At 38.8% G+C, this 18288-nt stretch overlaps 1 protein-coding gene across 9 annotated transcripts in view; it reads left to right on the top strand.

Annotated features, from left to right (window-relative positions):
• Positions 1 to 18288, top strand: part of FGD4 (FYVE, RhoGEF and PH domain containing 4) — a 208144-nt gene that overhangs the window by 172935 nt on the left and 16921 nt on the right. For 8 of the 9 annotated variants that reach the window (XM_073877727.1, XM_025879512.2, XM_025879509.2 and 5 more), the window contains 6 exons: positions 1224 to 1369; positions 1814 to 1970; positions 6767 to 6905; positions 9306 to 9364; positions 9697 to 9843; positions 16213 to 16385. In XM_073877727.1, coding sequence (XP_073733828.1) covers positions 1224 to 1369; positions 1814 to 1970; positions 6767 to 6905; positions 9306 to 9364; positions 9697 to 9843; positions 16213 to 16385 — 821 coding nt within the window. Of the gene's footprint in view, positions 1 to 446; positions 528 to 1223; positions 1370 to 1813; positions 1971 to 6766; positions 6906 to 9305; positions 9365 to 9696; positions 9844 to 16212; positions 16386 to 18288 lie in introns of those variants that run through there. The other variant, XM_025879514.2, reaches the window with a different exon arrangement.

Genomic DNA, 18288 nt, shown 5'->3' with positions numbered 1-18288 from the left:
GAAAACTGGAACTTGATGGGAACACGCCATCCTGGGTATAACCTCCTTATCGTCGTGAACTCTGGCCCTGTTAGAGTGAGCATTAAGGGATCAGATTAAGGGTTCTGTTCTTTGAAATAATGAGTTTGTGACTTAAATACTCACTTTCCAAAGAATTTCACTGTAAGTCCATCAACTCATGTTGAGTTTGTGCCTTCGAAACAATTTTTCTCCTCACGGGATTACAGACCTGAAATTATTCCCATCATGGAGACATGTCTTTTCCTCTTACCAGGTTTTGTGGGTTTTGGGTTTTTGTTCTTATTATTTTAGCCATATTAGCTTGTCAGCTACTATTGCCGACCTTTTAGAATTTTAGAGTCTTAATTAGTATCCTATCTATTGGAGTCTCTAAGGACATAATTTTGTGTTCTTTTTGCCTCCCAAGAAAATGCAGTGGAGGTGAATTTAGAAAATTAACAACCATCTGGACATTATGAAGGAACAGACCTCCTTCTGCCTACATTTAACAGAATGGCAATTAAGAGGTATAGTAGCCCTAGTGGAGTATAGCTAAGACTGCAATTTTTTTTATAGAAATTGTTTTTAAGATACTCATTATTTTGTACAGGAGATCTTTTTATCCTCTTATAAGTGTTCAAGTTATCATGCATTATTACTTAAAAGCAAGAAAACATCTGTGAACTGAAATTCTTTTATTTATCCATTGACCAGGTATTTATTAAAAACCTATTCTACTGTGGGAACTAAACTGTGATGGCCTCCCTCCCCAAGGGAGCATACAGTTTTAATAGGGAAAATGAGATTTATGCCAACAAATTACAGTAAAGGGCAATATGATATATGTGCTGTCGAAGTCATTCAAAACATAAAGAGGAGTGAAATGTACCACAATTGTTGTATGTAAAGCTTTCCATCTCTCTTACCTCTACTTATAGATAGGAGTAAATCCCTTTACCTCAATTGGAAATTCTCTGGCATAGAAAAGGTTAACATCCCCCAAATAGACGCATAGCCTAGGTTGGAGTCAAGTTTTCTAATTCTAATTCCTGGTTCTTCTCAATCAAAGCATATATTCGGACATTTCAAAATGATTTATTTCTTGAACCATGAACCTTTTCATTGATTCAACGAAAGTTTCTAAGAGCCCACTATATGCCCAGCACAGTGCTTGGTGGTAACCAATAAAGTTAAAGTAATGTTTGCTTTATTCTTTTATTCAGGTATTTTACTGCAAATTATTAGAAGAAGCAAATCGAGGCTCATTTCCGGCAGAGATGGTGAATAAAATCTTTTCTAATATTTCATCAATAAATGCCTTCCATAGTAAATTCCTATTGCCAGAGCTGGAAAAACGAATGCAAGAATGGTAAGAGGAGTAGATGGCAAATGATTTGTCTAAGGCAGTCACATTAGGTTATTTGCTTTTAAATTGAAACAATAATGCTACACAGAGCTACAGCCAAACATTTGAGTTAAATTTTTACTGTAAAGACCACTGATAAGGAGTTGTGGTACATTTTTAGCTTCGGTTGAAAAGGATTTCATCTCTACTCTCCAAACTATCTTTTGATTAGTGGAGGTGAGATATCAGGGGTAATCTGGAGCTTTAAAGACTCCATAGCATGTCTCTTTACTATGTCATTCCTAAACTCCCTCTAAAAAGGTGCTGCTTCATTCTCTACCCATCTCAACGGCAAGGTGGGTCTGATGAAGCACAGGAGTATGTAGAAAGTGATCACTTCATTTGGAGTCCTGTTAATTCACTTACTCTCTAAGAAATCTTAATGACCTGTTTCTGTATTTTGTACAGGGAAACAACCCCTAGAATTGGTGACATCCTTCAGAAATTGGCACCGTTCCTTAAGATGTATGGAGAATATGTGAAGGGATTTGATAACGCAATGGAATTGGTTAAAAACATGACCGAGCGTATTCCCCAGTTCAAATCAGTAGTTGAAGAAATTCAGGTAATTGAACTCTTTTGTTCAAGGCTATGAATTAGCTTTTCCATACAAATCGTAAGGTCTTCTAGATCTAAAGTTGAGATTGAGACATCTTGTGAGGCCCTATATCTCAGGGATTAGAGCACTGGTCTCCTAAACTGAGACATCTGTTGGAGACTGCCAAATTCCATGCTATTCTGAATTATGCAAAAATCATCTCTGCAAAATTAATATATTTATTGAGCACATGCTGTGTGCTGAGCAGTAAAGTCTCTGCTTTTGAGTCTAGCTTTTATAAAGATCCACATAAATTTATAAAGTGAGTTCCCATTCAGGTCTGTGCTTTTCTTGCTTTCTTTCAGAGGTTGAGATGATGGAATGAATATATAAATGAATATAAAGAATGATTGCCATAAACCCTGACATTCTGCAAACATTATTATTCTGTGTGTGGGGTGTGTGTGTGTGTGTGTGTGTCACTTTATATATGTGTCCTGATTTTTTTTTCAATTTCACTAAACCTGGATAATATACTTTAATAACACCATAGTAATTTCTATTTGATTCTCTAGTCAAAGTTGTTAATAACTTATTATTTGATAAAGTTTAAAAATCAAAAAGGAGTTCTTTGGATCACATAGGATTTTTGGGGTGGGGATTCTGCTGTTCCTCTGTTTTCTTCTGTGCTATATAAATATTTCTTATTTTACCATTCAATTCCTCCAAATTTTAAAACTGTTTTTCATTTTTCTTCTACTGTTTGTTGGGGGAATTATAATATGCATCTTAATTTATCACAGTCTACTTCAGATTAATACTAACCTTAGTTCTGGTAAAATACAAGCATTTTGCTCCATTGTAGCTCTGTTCCTCCATGCCCTGTGCTTTTAGTCTCCTATATATTCCCCTTGTAGGTTTTAAATACAGTAATACAGTGATATAATTATTATTTTATATAATTTTATGTCTTTGGAAGAAGGGAGGATATAAGAAAATATAAATATATTAACCCATCTATTTATCATTTCTGAAGTAAGTTCCTTTCCATATAAAGTGATGTGTTTCTTGCAAGGCAGAGATTGGATAGCAACACATTTTCTTGGTCTTTTTTTATCTGGGAATATCCTTATTTTTTCTACACTATTGAATTGTGTTGCTGGATACAGAATTCTTGGTTAATAGTTTTGTTTTTCAGCAAAATGTCATTTCACTGTGCTCTGTTCTGTATTGTTTTATATGGGAAGTTAGGAACTGTATGGATATTTCCTATATGTGATGAATTGTTTTTCTCTTGCTGTTTTCAAATTTATCTCTTTGCTTTTGTCTTTCAACAATTTGAATAAGATGTGTCAAATGTGACTCTTTCTATATTTATCTTGCTTAGGGTTGAATTTTTTAGATGTGTAGGGTTTTTTAATCAACTTGAGAAGTTTTCAGCCATTATTTCTTCAAATAATTTACTCCAATTACATGTATGTTGGTATTCTTGTTATTCTACAAGTTTCTGAGATGATTCATTTTTCTTCAATCTTTTTTCTGTTCTTCAGATTGTATCATTTCTATTAATCTTTCCTTGAGTTCATTGATTTTTTTTTCTCCTGCTGCCTGGAATCTGCTGTCGTGTCCCTGTGGTGCGTTTTTCATCTCAGCTCTTGTGCTTTTCAACTCCAGAAATTCCACTGGTCCTTTTTATAATGCCTGTTTCCTCCTTGGAAATTGCTATTTGTGCATTCATTGTTGTTATACTTTTCATGTTTTTCAAATACAATTTCCTTTCATTCTTTGAACATTTTTTTATAATAGCTACATTGAAGTCTTTGCCAGCTACATCCAGTATCTGTGTTCATAGACAATTTCTTTTGATTGCCTTTTTTCAGGTTAGTAAATAGTAACAGCTTACTATGTCTTTGAATGTCTCATTTTTTTTTTTGCTGAGTATTGGGCATTTTAGATAACCTATTGTGGCAACTCTGGATTCTGATTTCCCCCACTCAAAGAGGCTTTGGTTAGTTTTGTTTGTTTAGTAACTTGCTTAGACTCAATCTATAAAATCTGTATCTCCTCTGATGTGTGGTTGCCAATGTCTCTACTCAGCATATGGTTTAATATTCGTGTGTGTGTGTATGTGATCCTAGCTTTCTAGGGATTGCCCCTCTGTCTGTGTTGTAGGTTAAGGGTCAAACAGTTATTGAACAGAGATGACTAAACTACCTAGAGCCAGTAAACTGTCGACTCCTGATGGACCTATGCATCGGGGAACGCATTTAAAGATCAGACCATTTTCAAGTCCACTGGACCCTTTTACATCTCCTGTCTGCATGTTCCTAGCCTCAGGGTGGCCCAGAGGGTGTGCTGGCTTAAGCTCTCATCTCTCTCTGCTGATCGTTCACACAGCCTCAGCCAAGAATATTATTATCTAACGTCCCACCTCCAACCACAGCTTCAGGCTAGTAGAGCCATTGGTCTTCCGTACTTGCCCACCTTCCCCTTCACTGACAGTGTTGCTGGGTGTGTGCATGGCCCACCACTCCAAATCTAATGAGCCCTCTCAACGTTAGCAGAGATACTGCCAGTCCGCACAGCCAGTCCCACCCAAACTGAACCTTCCAGTCATTGAATCTTCATTTGCTAGGGGAGGAATGGGTGGAAGCCCAGGCCAGAATGCTGCAAATTCTCACTGTTCTTATACCCAAAGGTCAACAGTTTTTAAAGCATAAACGCTTTTCAGATTGTTCTGTGCCTTTGGTCAATTTCCAGATGGCTGAAACGGTTGTTTTCTCTGTTTTATCCAGCTTTCTAGTTGCTTTTTCCAGGGAGGATTTTGCCAGTCTCCTCCCTCAGCCATAGACAAAAGTCCTGCCTCTTTCCATTCACTTTTTCCTTTTTCTTCTCTCACGATTAAGCACTCATCTACCTTTCTGAACTCTGGCTCCTTTGATTCTTTTACTAGCCCCTTTGGCTTAAACTGTAATGTGGACAGAGTATAGGGTTGACTCCTCGCATTCTTCTTGGCCTTCACACCCTCATGTTCCTGGACCTTTAGCCATCATGTCCTACAGATGCCTTTAGGGTCATTGTTTCTAATCATTTCCTACCTGTAAACTGTCATAGTGCATTGGGAATCAACCAACTAGGTTTAACATTCGGCCACTTAGTCACTGAACCTTAGAAGACTCTAACTTCTCTGAGCCACAGTTTCTTCATGTAAAAATGTGGAGATCAGTAATATTTTCCTATATTTCCTATACATATAATATATAATAATATATATATTACCTATACACATATACAATAGGTTTTTTGGAGAAAATCAAATGAAATGACTAAACTTATATCATTAGTATTTTATACTTTATTAAGGAAAGCTATTATTTCTTCAGCTTCCATGTTGATTTCAGGCTCTTTATACATTTTTTTCCTGGTCTACACCATAACTTCCAAATGAATTTCCCCACATCTCCCTAAAGCCACACTGCAGTAAGTTAATCTTAATACTAATGATACTACTCTCCTGCATGAAAACCTGCATTTGATGAAGCAAGTCTAAACTCAGCTTGACTTATTACCCCAGATTACCTTTTCTTCCTCATCCCCTGTGTGTGTGTGTGTGTGTGTGTGTGTGTGTTCCCACTGCCATTGGCCTGTTCTCCATGGTCCCTCTTTGGACACTTGTCCCTTGGTTGTCTTCCCTTACCACCAGAGGCTGCCCTCATCAGAGTTAATGTCCAATGCTCTCTTGTCTGTGAAGGCTTTAGTTTCTTGTTTGCTTTGAATGCAAACATCATGTCTTAATACAACTTTTATACCTGACAGTGCCTTGATCATGGTATGAGTTCAATAAGTATTTTAATGGGATTCTTGGTTTCTTTACTATGAACAAGAACACATCTTATTTTTCAAATAATCTTTTCCCTGTCTTATGTTAACAGATTATTAAAACTAAGGGCTATAGAGTCAATTTTGCTGTAAGAAAAGGAGATCTATTTACAGAGTTCAGTTTCTAATGGAAAAGACTGGCATGGCCTAATGAAAAACTAAAATTTTGTGAGAGATAATAAGATGCTCAGATCTTGTCATTCTTCTGTGTGGAGTCTTTTTTAAGTTCAAAGGAAATGACATTTATGGTAGCCTTATTATTAAATAGTTTCTGAGTCCAAAGTCATGTAATACTGTTGTGCTTGTGAACCTCATTAAATATATGCATCTTTTAAAAATATCTGGAGTATGGGGCGCCTGGGTGGCTCAGTCGTTAAGTGTCTGCCTTCAGCTCAGGTCATGATCCCAGGGTCCTGGCATCGAGCCCTGCATCGGGCTCCCTGCCCAGCGGGGAGCCTGCTTTTCCCTCTCCCACTCCACCTGCTTGTGTTCCCTCTCTCGCTGTCTCTGTCTGTCAAATAAATAAATAAAATCTTTTAAAAAAAATCTCGAGTATGATTCAATAATATGACCACACAAAACCTCCTAGTGACTAATTGAAGTGGTTGCCAGCAATCTGGAATTTTCTTCCTTAAAATTCTGCTTGATTTTTCTTTCTGTCCTTAGACTAGATTGGTGGGCCTCAAACTTTAATGTTGTAAGAATCTGGGATGTTTTAAAATGCATGTTCACAGGACTTAGCCTCAGAGATTCTGGTTTCATAGATTGGGAAAGGGTTCAGAATTTGCATTTTTAATAGTGCCTTAGATCGATCTAATGCAAGTGTCCACAGACCACACTTTGTAGGGAAATACTGTCCTTGATGAAAGTTCTGTATGACAGTGGGTTTTTAGATGGGCCAACTTCATTTTTAAATCTTTTTTCAAAAACCTTTCTCATTGTAGAAACAGAAGATCTGTGGGAGCTTGACTTTGCAGCATCACATGCTAGAACCTGTTCAGCGGATTCCCCGGTATGAGATGCTCCTGAAGGACTACCTAAGGAAATTGCCCTCTGATTCTCCCGACTGGAATGATGCTAAAAGTAAATGCTTCTCTCCTGCCCCCTTTCTATTTTGGGGTAATCAAGTGACCTGGCAGCCTTGTGGTTAAAGAGCAAGATATGTCTCACAGCCAATTTAGTAAAATATTGCTGCCAAAAAAATAACCTCACTGGAAATTGTCATTAACATCTCAGTTAGGCAAGCCCTTCTAAGCCCAAATCACAGGTTTAGAGCAAAGCAAATCACATTTCTCATGCTGATTTCACATTAATCATTAACTCAGAAATCTGAAACTATAGTCTTAGAGACATCTGGAATAGCAATACACAATTACGTTCTCACAGGAAGAATACAACCATTCAGAATTACTGGTGCTACTGGTTAATTAGATAGGTTGATGCATACCAAGAAAGCTAAAATGACATTTACTGTGTAAAAATAACCTAAGCAAAGTTGGCTCTACCTACCCTAAAAGAGAAGAGAAAATGATGCTTTGTACTGTCAGTTAACATTTTCCCGGGAAAACTTTACTCCTATTCTTCTAGTTGTTTTCTATTTTTTCTTTAGATCTTAACGAATAGGTTTTTTTAAGGCTCAGGAGTTTCAGTACTTTAGCTTTCTCATGTACTTTTAAAAAAAAATCAAAGCATATGACTCTTGAATCTAGGGGTCATAAGTTCAAGCCCCTCATTGGGTGTATAGCTTACTTTAAAAAAAAAATTTATAAGGGGGCAGCTGGCTGGCCCAGCCAAAAGAACATGTGACTCTTTATCTAGGGTCATGAGTTCAAGTCCCACTTTGGGTGTATAGCTTACTTTAAAAAAAACTTTTTTTTAATTAAAAAAAATAAATCAGGTAACTGAAAAGTAGAATACAAATTTAAGGGATAGAAATGGCTTAGTGTCAAGAACTAACAATGCTGCTGTACAATCTTGAAACATTGGTACTTTGCTAGTAATTTCTTGTCTTTATTGTAAGTGTACCCTGGTAAGAGATGAGGAACACAGAATACAATCTTTGGTCTTGGCAGCCTGGGTCTTTTTTTTTAACAGAGGCTTTCTCTGATACATTTCTCCCACCACCCAAGTGAGTCAACGACCACAGGAATTTCTCTACTTCCCTTTCCCCCTTTACAGTTTAGAATTATCCTGACTTGACTTTTTCCACTTTCCACTTCATGCCCACTTCTCACTCATCTGGGCTGTGTGGTTGGTTTTGGTGGCAGAACCTAGTGGTAGGACTGAAGGTGGGATCACCACTGCTACTCCTCCAACTGCTGATCCCAGGTTATTTTATTTTTGTCTCCCTGTACCTTGGATCCTGTGGGGAATGCACAGAATTGCCCCTGTCAGAATAGTCCTCCAAAGTCTTAAATAAAAATTCAGTTTCTTCTATGCTCAAAGACTTAGACTTGCTCTAAGGTGGCAGTGTCAACAATGAAAAGGTTAACAATGCTGTAGGATATTTTATTACTCTCTTTGGTTGCCCATTGCTCCTTAAACTAAAATTGTAAGGAAATCACAGAGGTGCTTTTATAGCCCCAAAGGAGAGGAGGACGCGACAAAAGTGCATTCCGTTCAGCCATGGAACAAAGAAGACAGAGAATTTGGTCTAGAAGTAATGAGGTTGTTGCGGTAACAGAATTAATTAGGTTGGTATTCATAAGATAGAAAAGAAAGAGCAGGTCATGATTTAGGATTGAGGGCATCCCCTGGGGTTGATCCACCAGGAGGCTGCAGACTCCACAGCTCTCCACCAGTGGTGCTGGAGCGCCTACCTTGCCCATACCAGGCGGTTCCCATTCCCATCTCTCCCACCATCTGCTCAGCAACAAAACCTTCCATCAGCATTGGCATCAGCGGATTTCCCCTTACCTGACCAAGACTAGAACTGTGAGTGTGTTTTCCCAAAGAAAGTTGGTTATGCTTGGTGGTTAATTTGCACATAAAACAATATTCCTGCTGAAATGTTGTAGAACTTTGAACCAGAAGACATAGGTGTCCCAGTGTGGTCCCACAGTATCATAGTTGTGTGACCTTAACCAAGCCACATCACTTGCCATTTGTTTCATCTGCCAAGTGGAGCTAGCTCACGGACTCTCCATTCGAGGTTGTGTAAGGATGAAGCGACATAATAAATATGAAAGCGTCTGGCAAAGTGCCTTGTACCAGTCTAGTGTACATTTTGAAGGTTCATCATATAGGTCATCTGTATAGTTGTGTATGATTATTTACAGGGAAATGTCCCTCATGTTCCAAGTAATCTGCTTATAAATGAACTTGTTAAAGTATCCGTTTTATAAATGGAAATTGCCCCTGCTTTTGGTGTCAGATGTGGTCATCAGTCTCGGATTTCTTCTTACTGTAGTGTATGTTACTCAGCTCTTTAGTAGTATAGAAAAAACAAAGCACATTTATTTAATTTTCTTTTTTCCCATGTAGAATCACTTGAAATTATATCTACAGCAGCAAGCCATTCTAATAGTGCAATAAGAAAAATGGTAAGTGATTTTCAAAGGAGATGGGAGTCTTATAGTTAGATCATTGTCAGTAACATAGCCTAATGTTATCTGCAGGTTTGGACAAAAATGAATCGGTACAGGTGAACAAAAAAGATTCTTTATTAAATGTTTAGTGTTATGTGGAATAATCCTCTCCCCTCTTTTCCTAGGTTTCAATTTGCTCATAACTGACACGTTTTATACCAAATTTATGCTTAGTCCCAGTCCCTTCTGAACTATCCAGATTTTAGCTAAGGTCATGGTATTATTAAAGCCACTAAGGTAAAACCTCCCTTTATTTGGTCTTGCTGTGTTTTGTTTTAATTTCCTAGGAGAACCTAAAGAAACTCTTAGAGATTTATGAGATGTTGGGAGAGGAAGAAGATATTGTAAATCCTTCAAATGAACTAATAAAAGAGGGACAGATCCTCAAACTAGCGGCTCGGAACACATCAGCACAAGAACGCTACCTTTTCTTAGTGAGTATTATAGTGTGAGCCGGTCACATACGAATAATTCATAAATGTTGTTCTGTACATCTTGGAAAAGTAGGATCCCTGCTTGCTCACCAGAGCAATTCTGTCTGACCTGGTTTAATCAACACTGTTAGGATTCCACAAAAGGGAAATTCCTTCGTAACTAAAACTTGTTCTTTCAAGGACACAAATCTTAAAGTATTTTAAAAATATTTTTCTGTGGAGCGCCTGGGTGGCTCAGTAGGTTAAGCGACTGCCTTCGGCTCAGGTCATGATCCTGGAGTATCGGGATTGAGTCCCACATCGGGCTCCCTGCTCAGCGGGGAGTCTGCTTCTCCCTCTGACCCTCTTCCCTCTCGTGCTCTCTATCTCTCATTCTCTCTCTCTCAAATAAATAAATAAAATCTTTAAAAAAATCTTAAAAAAATATTTTTCTGTGTACTTACCACGTGTCAGTTACCTTAGTAACACACAACTGAAGACAATTTAACCTGTCCATGATGATCTTAGCTATCAGTGTGGGGGAAGGTATGATACGTTTTCTCAAATTTTCCTTGTTTCAGATTCACTCTTTCCTTTCATTCTTATAGGCTAATGGGTACCACTTTCTGACCAGAGTTCTCTTCCTAGTTCTCTCTGATCACCACTTTTGATCTTTCCAGTTTGAGGAAATGTATCCTCAAGGTTGTGAAGTTTGTGCCTAAAATATCTCTGTGAAAAGTATGTGAGTTTGCCATGTGGTTCCTTTTCACTGGAGTTGGTCCCTGTCCCTTCCTTTACTTCCTGGAAATGACATTTAGTCTGCAGCTTATCTCAAATGTAAGAGCTTTTCCTGGGGCATCCAGGCCATTATGTTTTTAGTCTCTGTTAATTCCAGTTCCTTTCTGTATCTATTGGTATAATAAGAATCACAGTAATAGCTAACATGGAGTAACAATAAGGTAACACTGAGTAAGAGCTCAGTAAATGTTAGCTATTTTCAGGACTGATATTAGAGTCTCAGAAACAGAGACACATTGGTCATGAGGCTGACTTTGTGCTGCAAGGCAGTCTTCCCACCAGCCATAGTATGAGTTTAACTGGGGGCTTACCGGTTTTCATTTTCTGGTTACAGCCTCCAAGGAAAACTTACAGGAACTAAATATCATGCATAGGGGTGATCATTATCTCTCATTTTTCAAAAAGAACATTTGGTTACCATATTACCTAGCTGTTCTCCCGAGTTTGTGTAACTCAAGAAAATTGATGGGGCACCTGGGTGGCTCAGTCGTTAAGCATCTGCCTTTGGCTCAGGTTATGATCCCAGGGTCCTGGGATCTAGCCCCGCATCGGGCTCCCTGCTCAGAGGGAAGCCTGCTTCTCCCTCTCCCACTCCCCCTGCTTGTGTTCCGTCTCTCGCTGTCTCTCTCTCTCTCTCTCTCTCTCTCAAATAAATAAATAAAATCTTTAAAAAAAAAAGAAAGAAAATTGAAAATATATGTCTACACAAAACATGTTTATGAATGTTTACAGCAGAATTATTCATAGTAGGCAAAATATTTGGACATATGGATATAGTGGTATATCTATGCAATGGAATGTTATATGTCAATAAAAAAGAATATTGGTACATGCTACATGGATGAACTTTGAAAACACTGTGACAAGTGAAAGAAGCCATTCACAAAAGCCCATACTGTATGATTTCATTTATATATGATGTCCAGAGTAGGCAAATGCAGAGAGGCAGGATGTAGGTAGTGGTTGTCTGGGGCTGGTGGGGAAGAGGAAATGGACAGAGGGTTTCCATTTGGAGTCAAGAAATGTTCTGGAATTAGAAAGTAATGATGATTGCACAATTTACAACTATATTAAACCATGAATTGTACATTTTAAAAGGGTAAATTTTATGTTATATGAATTACGTCTCGATAATTTTAAAAAATATATAGATGTCCATATAACTGTAAAAGTCTTCATTTGAGCTCAACAAAAGTACTTCACCTCTCAGGTTATGTAAAGCAAGGATTATGATGTCCTGTCAGGGTTCAGAAGTCTGTTTATTTGAAATACAGGTTTTGTTATTCAGGTCTGGTGAGGCCACCAGATCAGGAGACAGTTGCCATGAGAAACATTATACTCACAGATTCCCAAAAGGAAAGGCATGCCATACCATAGGGGTTACTTGAGAAAGCAGCAGGGTCCATAAGGGGCAGAGGGAGCAAGCAGAAAATGTGAGCAAGAGCCTTTATTGTGGGTTCAGTGAGAAGGAATGGGCAAGGCAGCATAAACAGGTTTAGGATTTGCTAGTTTAAATAATTCCATCAGGCTCTGGGGTACCGGGGCTGTTGTCTGGTACCTGGCCCTGAAGGGTGAGAGCAGGGGAATACTGGCCCAGGAAGAGCTCAAGAAAGGAGGCAGTGGGGGTTGGGCTCTGGATGGGTTGCTTTCCATATGAAAGGCATGCTTGCAGGTGAGTCATTTACTACTTATAGGAAGTAGGTAACCCTAAGAGGGACAAGTCCCTCCATTGTCAGCAAAGCCCCAAGATGTCAAAGCATCAAAAATACAGATTAAAAAGACATACTTAATACACTATTTTGGGCAAAATGCGTAGGAGTTAATGTCTTCCCTTTGCCTTTACCCTTCCTTTAGGTGCTTAGGTAGTGCTCCTTTCCCCTCTTCTGGATTATATTATAGTTTCAGTAGTTAAGCTTCTAGCTCTGTGCCTTAACCAATTACCTGGGTTTAATTTTCACATTTGAGAATTATTCTGGAAATAGTTTAAGGTTGAATACCTTGTTGTAGAGCCAAATTAAACATCTATTTGGAGGACAGATGGCAAAGAGCCTTGGGGGAATACAGCCATAGTGACTTTGAAGAAAGGACCCATCTTGTTCCAGTTATTATGAGCTATCAAACCTCTCTTGCCATTGCCTCCCAGGAGAACGGAGTCCTAGAGCAGGAGTTACCCGAAAGCCGCATTCGTCTTGTGAAGACCATCTTAGAAGCATTTCTGTAGGTCCATTCTAGTAATCCCTGCACGCCTCCCGCCTCCACCCCCTGCACTGTCCTTGTCACACGCTCTCTTCTTCACAACACGCTTTTCTTCCCATAGAGCATCTTGGTTTTTTGTATATAGAAACTTCAGAAGTACCGTTTTTATTTTTCTCTGTCTCTAGGAACAAAATGAGGGCTAGTTTTCTGTATCCTACTCTGGTGATCTTACATTTCTCTAAAAAGCCAAATTGCATGTAGAATCTGATTTCAACCTTGAGCTGACCTCCACATGTTTGCTCATTCGCTTGCCTCCACACTATGCTTTTTTCTATTACTGCAGGATACTCTGTTGACTAAATTAACCACACCTGACATCTGAAAGTTTAAAAAAAAAATCCCCAAATTATCCTGGAGAATAACCCAAGAGATTTTATTCTTGGCCCTTTGTTGTTCTTGTCTTTATTTCCTTATAGCTTGACAGATTTCAGTTTTTCCCCCTTGACTCATTTAAACTTTGAATACAGAGAAGGCACTGGAAATTTTCTCCAACCATGTACTTTTACAAACTTTAAAAAAAACTTTAATGAAACTGTCTCTGGTGAAACATGACATTGAATTGTTTCACTCAAATATTTCAAGACCCTTGAAATAAGTAGTTGAGGACCACTGGAGATCAGGAAGGAGGACTCCTGTGGTTTTAATAAAATCGAGGCTGGCTTCTAGCTTAGCACTTTCAGAGCTTGCCCCACCAGCCAGAGATCACATGTCCGTAACCACTTCTGGCCATGGATAAAAAGCTGTCTCCCTCACTGAAAGGGAAAGCCATCTACTTGGTCGTGCAGTTGTTCTGACTTCCTCTTTGAGCACTGGCGGAAACCCACACGGAAGATGATGGTGGCTTTTGCCACAGGAGCAAGGTTCACAGAGAGAACAGAAGGCATCTACTGCTTTGTAAACAGTATTTTATATCCTTGTGCTCTTACTTTGACTTCTAGGAAGAAGAAAAATGGTATTTATTGATTTGCAGTAGATTGTGATATGAATTATATAAGGTTAATAAATAGTTATTGACAGTTTAGAATGTAAAGTCCCACTTAGGAAGCGTCTGTAATTGGGGAAGCATAATCCTGCAAGCATAAAATGGAAAGAGAAACATATCATAAGATAGTCTGTCATCTTGTATGAGTGTCACCACAAAAAACAAATGCCTAGAACTTCCATATTCATGGACTATGTTTCTATAAAATAACAAGACTATGTTTCTATAAAATAACAAGACTCTGATACAAGCATAAAAATCTCAATTTTATAAAGTGAACTTAAGTACAAGTATCAGATAACTCAGAAATTTTATTCCATAACATTATATTTGTCACTCAGTTTGCAGAAACATGAGGTGGTGGTTGCCATCTTGAAAGTTGAGCCTTGCGGCACCTGGGTGGCTCAGTTGGTTAAGTGTCCAACTCTTGATTTCAGCTCAGGTCATGATCTCAGGGTCGTGAGATTGAGCCCCAGGTCAGGCTCCATGATGGGCATGGAGCCTGTTTGGGATTCTCTCTGCCTCTGCCCTTGCTTGCACGCACACGCTCGCTCTCTCTCTCCCCCTGTCAAATAAATAAATCTTTAAAAAAGAAAGTTGAGCCTTGTGCATGTTGGTTGCTGCTCTGCAGTACCATTCACAGCCTTGACCAAATCCCCTTCTGAGAAGGCCTTCATACAAGATAGGAAAAAAGTGTTAACAGGAACAGTTAGCAGCAAGCTGTTGCCTTAATCAAGCTGGGATGGTGATGAGAGCCTTTCAGAGTGTTTTCAAATCCTTGAATCCTATGTACTGAAGAGAGGCTGGAGATTGCCACACTTAGAATGCAGTGGACAGTTGATAGGTCTTTAGGGTTCTCTTCTAGAAATGTAAATGTGAAATGCTAAAGTGTATTTATTACCCTTTTGTTTCTACGTTATCCAGTGTAGAAATGAAATTTATGATGCTGGTTACAGGAACTAGCAAAATAACGTACAAGGAACAAATGATAAGAAATTTGCTTTCAGAATGAGTACAATGGGCGGTGTCACATAGACCAGTTGAAATGTTTTAAAAGTCCATCCACATCTCTCTTCTTGATGGCTCTGTGGAGCCAAACAGAACCTGGCAGAACAGGACATTTTTCTGGATTTAATCCCCTGAATAACAAGTGACTTTTATAGATAATAATCCTGAGACATGAGAGGTTACATAGTGCACAGAGTTTAAGTCCCCAGTTATTCTTGTCTTTGAAAAATATATGTAACTCTAGAAGCAGTGTCAAAAACAATAAATATGAAGGAGGAAGAAGGTAAGTATGGACCTTCTTTAGGAATCCACCTACAAATTAACCTAAGTATTTAGCCTTTCTTCCTTTTGTATGTTTCAGTATGTTCAAAAGTGAATTAAATGTCTCCCCAAACTTACTGTTTGGTCCTGACTAGCAGAAGTTGTTCATTGTTGACTAGAAATGGAGCATGATACATTATTTGATGCAGTTTCAAAATAAAGTCCTTCATTTTAAAAGAAAATCTGGTAAAGAAGATCTTTAAAAACTTTTTCTAAAATAGATGACTTTTTATTTATTTTTAAAGATTTTGTTTATTTATTTGACAGAGACACAGTGAGAGAGGGAACACGAGCAGGGGCAGTGGGAGAGGAGAAGCAGGCTTCCTGCTGAGCAGGGAGCCCGATGCGGGGCTCGATCCCAGGACCCTGGGATCATGACCCGAGCTGAAGACAGACGCTTAACGACTGAGCCACCCAGGCACCCCAGTAGATGACTTTTCTATCCATACATGACAAATTCTTAAGCTATAGGCCAATAAAAAACAGTAACTTAGTTTATTACATAGGGTTTAGTGTGCTAACCCCACATGTTCTAAACTAATAACTTGATTTTTTTTTAAACTTAATACTAAACACACTGGCAAAAATAATTGTTAAATATACTCATTTCCTCTACTAGCTTTGAAGACTTGCTTTGTAAGACACAATTAGAAATTTTCTTGCCTTAGGGCTTCAGCTTATATGGTTAAGAACTTCAATTCCTGGTATATGGAAAGTCCTTAATTGTTGCTGAACTTAATTGAACTAGTTTTCTTCATAGTACAAAATGATGATTGGTTTACTTAAGTATCAATTAAATATTATGAACCAATAAAGGGAAATATGTTATGAGTGTTACAGTAAGGTAGTTCTGATACAAGCATAAAAATCTCAATATAGTATTTAAATAATCTTACGCACATAGGGGGTATGTAATTCCCTGGGAATTCCTTGGAATTTTTGTCTAGGGCTACTTGTAATACTGGTGGCTTCCTTCTTTCTTCTTTGTTTTCCTATTTACTGATGTGTGCGCTGTATCCTTGCAGTTCAACAACATGTTGCTGTACTGTGTACCAAGATTCAGCTTGGTGGGCTCTAAATTCACAGTTCGAACCAGGGTTGGCATCGATGGAATGAAAATTGTGGAGACTCACAATGAAGAATATCCACACACTTTCCAGGTATCTGGGAAAGAGAGAACATTGGAACTGCAAGCCAGGTGAGAGAAGCCTTCCTATCACACAGCTTTATGAAAGCATCAGAATGAGTTGTAGGACGGAATAATTCTGAGGATCTTTCCCAAGTGAATACTATCGACCTCTGGGAATCTGACTGGATATAAGAAACAATCTCTTAAAAGGCAGGAATCATGTTATCCTTTTTGATTCCTTCATAGTGCCTGGAGAGTAGTTTTCAGATAGTAAGAATTCAGTAAATTAAATTGACTCTTGAGATTTGCGAGGTGCTCAGAGAATGAAGTGGTTGTGTTCAAGCCAGAGTTTTGAGTCTTGTAGGAAAGCGTTCTCCCCTAACCCTTCCTCCCTCCACCCTTCCTTTTGGTGCACGATGTTTATTGATGCTTTCTATCCCATGCTAAGTGTTGAAGCATTAACTGTCAGTCCTTCAGCGGCTCTGCATTCATGTGACTTATTGCCACTTTGATGGAGAGGATTTTCAGAGGAGGCGGAGTAGAAAAGGTAATGATTCTGCCACAGTTGGAGGATACAGGAAGGCAGCCATTTGGGGTTATAGTGGCCTCTAGAAACCAGGACTTCTGGAAGGGGTGGTTCTTTATAAGCTTTGTTGAGTAGGAAAGAAGGGCTGGGGTTCTGGCTCCCTCTGCTTAACAATGTTTGGAAAGAAAAAAACCATGAGAATCACTACAGTGGCTCATAGCTACCTTGTGTGTGAACCTCTGGAAGATAGAGTGCTGTCAGGTTTTGAAATATCTACCTTAGAAGACTGCCCTCCATTTATCCTACAAAGGTGTATTGTGAAATATGGGAACCTTCAGAAGGTCACAGATCAGAGGGTTAGGTACCAATCTTGACTCTGATGGTTCTGATACCCTAGAGTCTGGAGACTGAGAGAGCACTTCTGTTCGTGTTTGTTCTCTTGCACCAATAGCGTATGGTTCGGGCTGGCTCAGATGAATTCATCCTGGATATTTGTACTTAGTAACTGTATAAAAGTTTGAAGTTCAGACTTTTAAAAGAGAATAATTCATTTTAGCAGGAATCTGTGCCCAGGGAATCGGGGGGAATTGGTGAAATTACAGTTAAGGGAGATAGGGCTAGTACAGTTTGAAGAAGTAGCCCTTTGATTTCCCACAGAAAATCTATACTGAACCTGCCATTACTTAGGGAGCTGCCCAGCGACTGCTCCTAAGGATTAGAAGGTGGCATTTCAAGCATAAATTAAAAGTGTAGAGGACTTAGCTTTGAATGGCATGGTTTTCCTACCTCATGGTGAAATTTGGCCCCAACCACCAAACTGAGGGAAGAATATATTATGCCGTGCTCAGAGACTCCTGACCGGAGTCCTCAGTGCTTGACTCACGGAGTGATTGGTTCTGGCAACAGGGAGGACTCATCAATAGTTCTGACCATAGAGAAGTCTTCATGGCAGAAGAATGAAGACATTGCTGCTGTGAAATCCAGCATACTTCCAAATCTGCAAACCTGAGAGAGGTGTTGAAACAGCAAAAGAGAGATGATCAAGGTTTTGGGGGTTGCCAAAATGGAAACCCCAGCTGTGCATTAGCAGGTTGGCCTGTTTTCTCTTCAAGATAGGGCTGATGCATGAGGAATTTTCTTATGTACAGGCAATAATCACTTTGTAAAGTTCCAGTATGCAGGATTGGATACATTTCAATTGATACCAAAAACACAGTCATTTTTCCTTAAATTTCTTATTCCCCTAATCCCATTGTGGTAGTTATACTTATGATTATATGGTGACTTGAAGAGCTGAATTAAGTGATTACTTTTTATCTAGTCTATGATTCTTTCTAGAATAAGGACAAACATTGAAAGTCTCAGAACATCAGAGTGTTAGAGGGATTACACGGAGCCCAAAGTTGGGTATATATTTGGAGATGTTTAAAGATCATTCACTTCAGA

The sequence above is a fragment of the Callorhinus ursinus genome, unplaced genomic scaffold (genome assembly GCF_003265705.2).
Source record: "Callorhinus ursinus isolate GAN/ISIS: 27379988/994484 unplaced genomic scaffold, GSC_fseal_2.0 scaffold27, whole genome shotgun sequence".
Classification (NCBI taxonomy): domain Eukaryota; kingdom Metazoa; phylum Chordata; class Mammalia; order Carnivora; family Otariidae; genus Callorhinus; species Callorhinus ursinus.
This window is presented reverse-complemented; position numbering and strand designations above follow the sequence as displayed.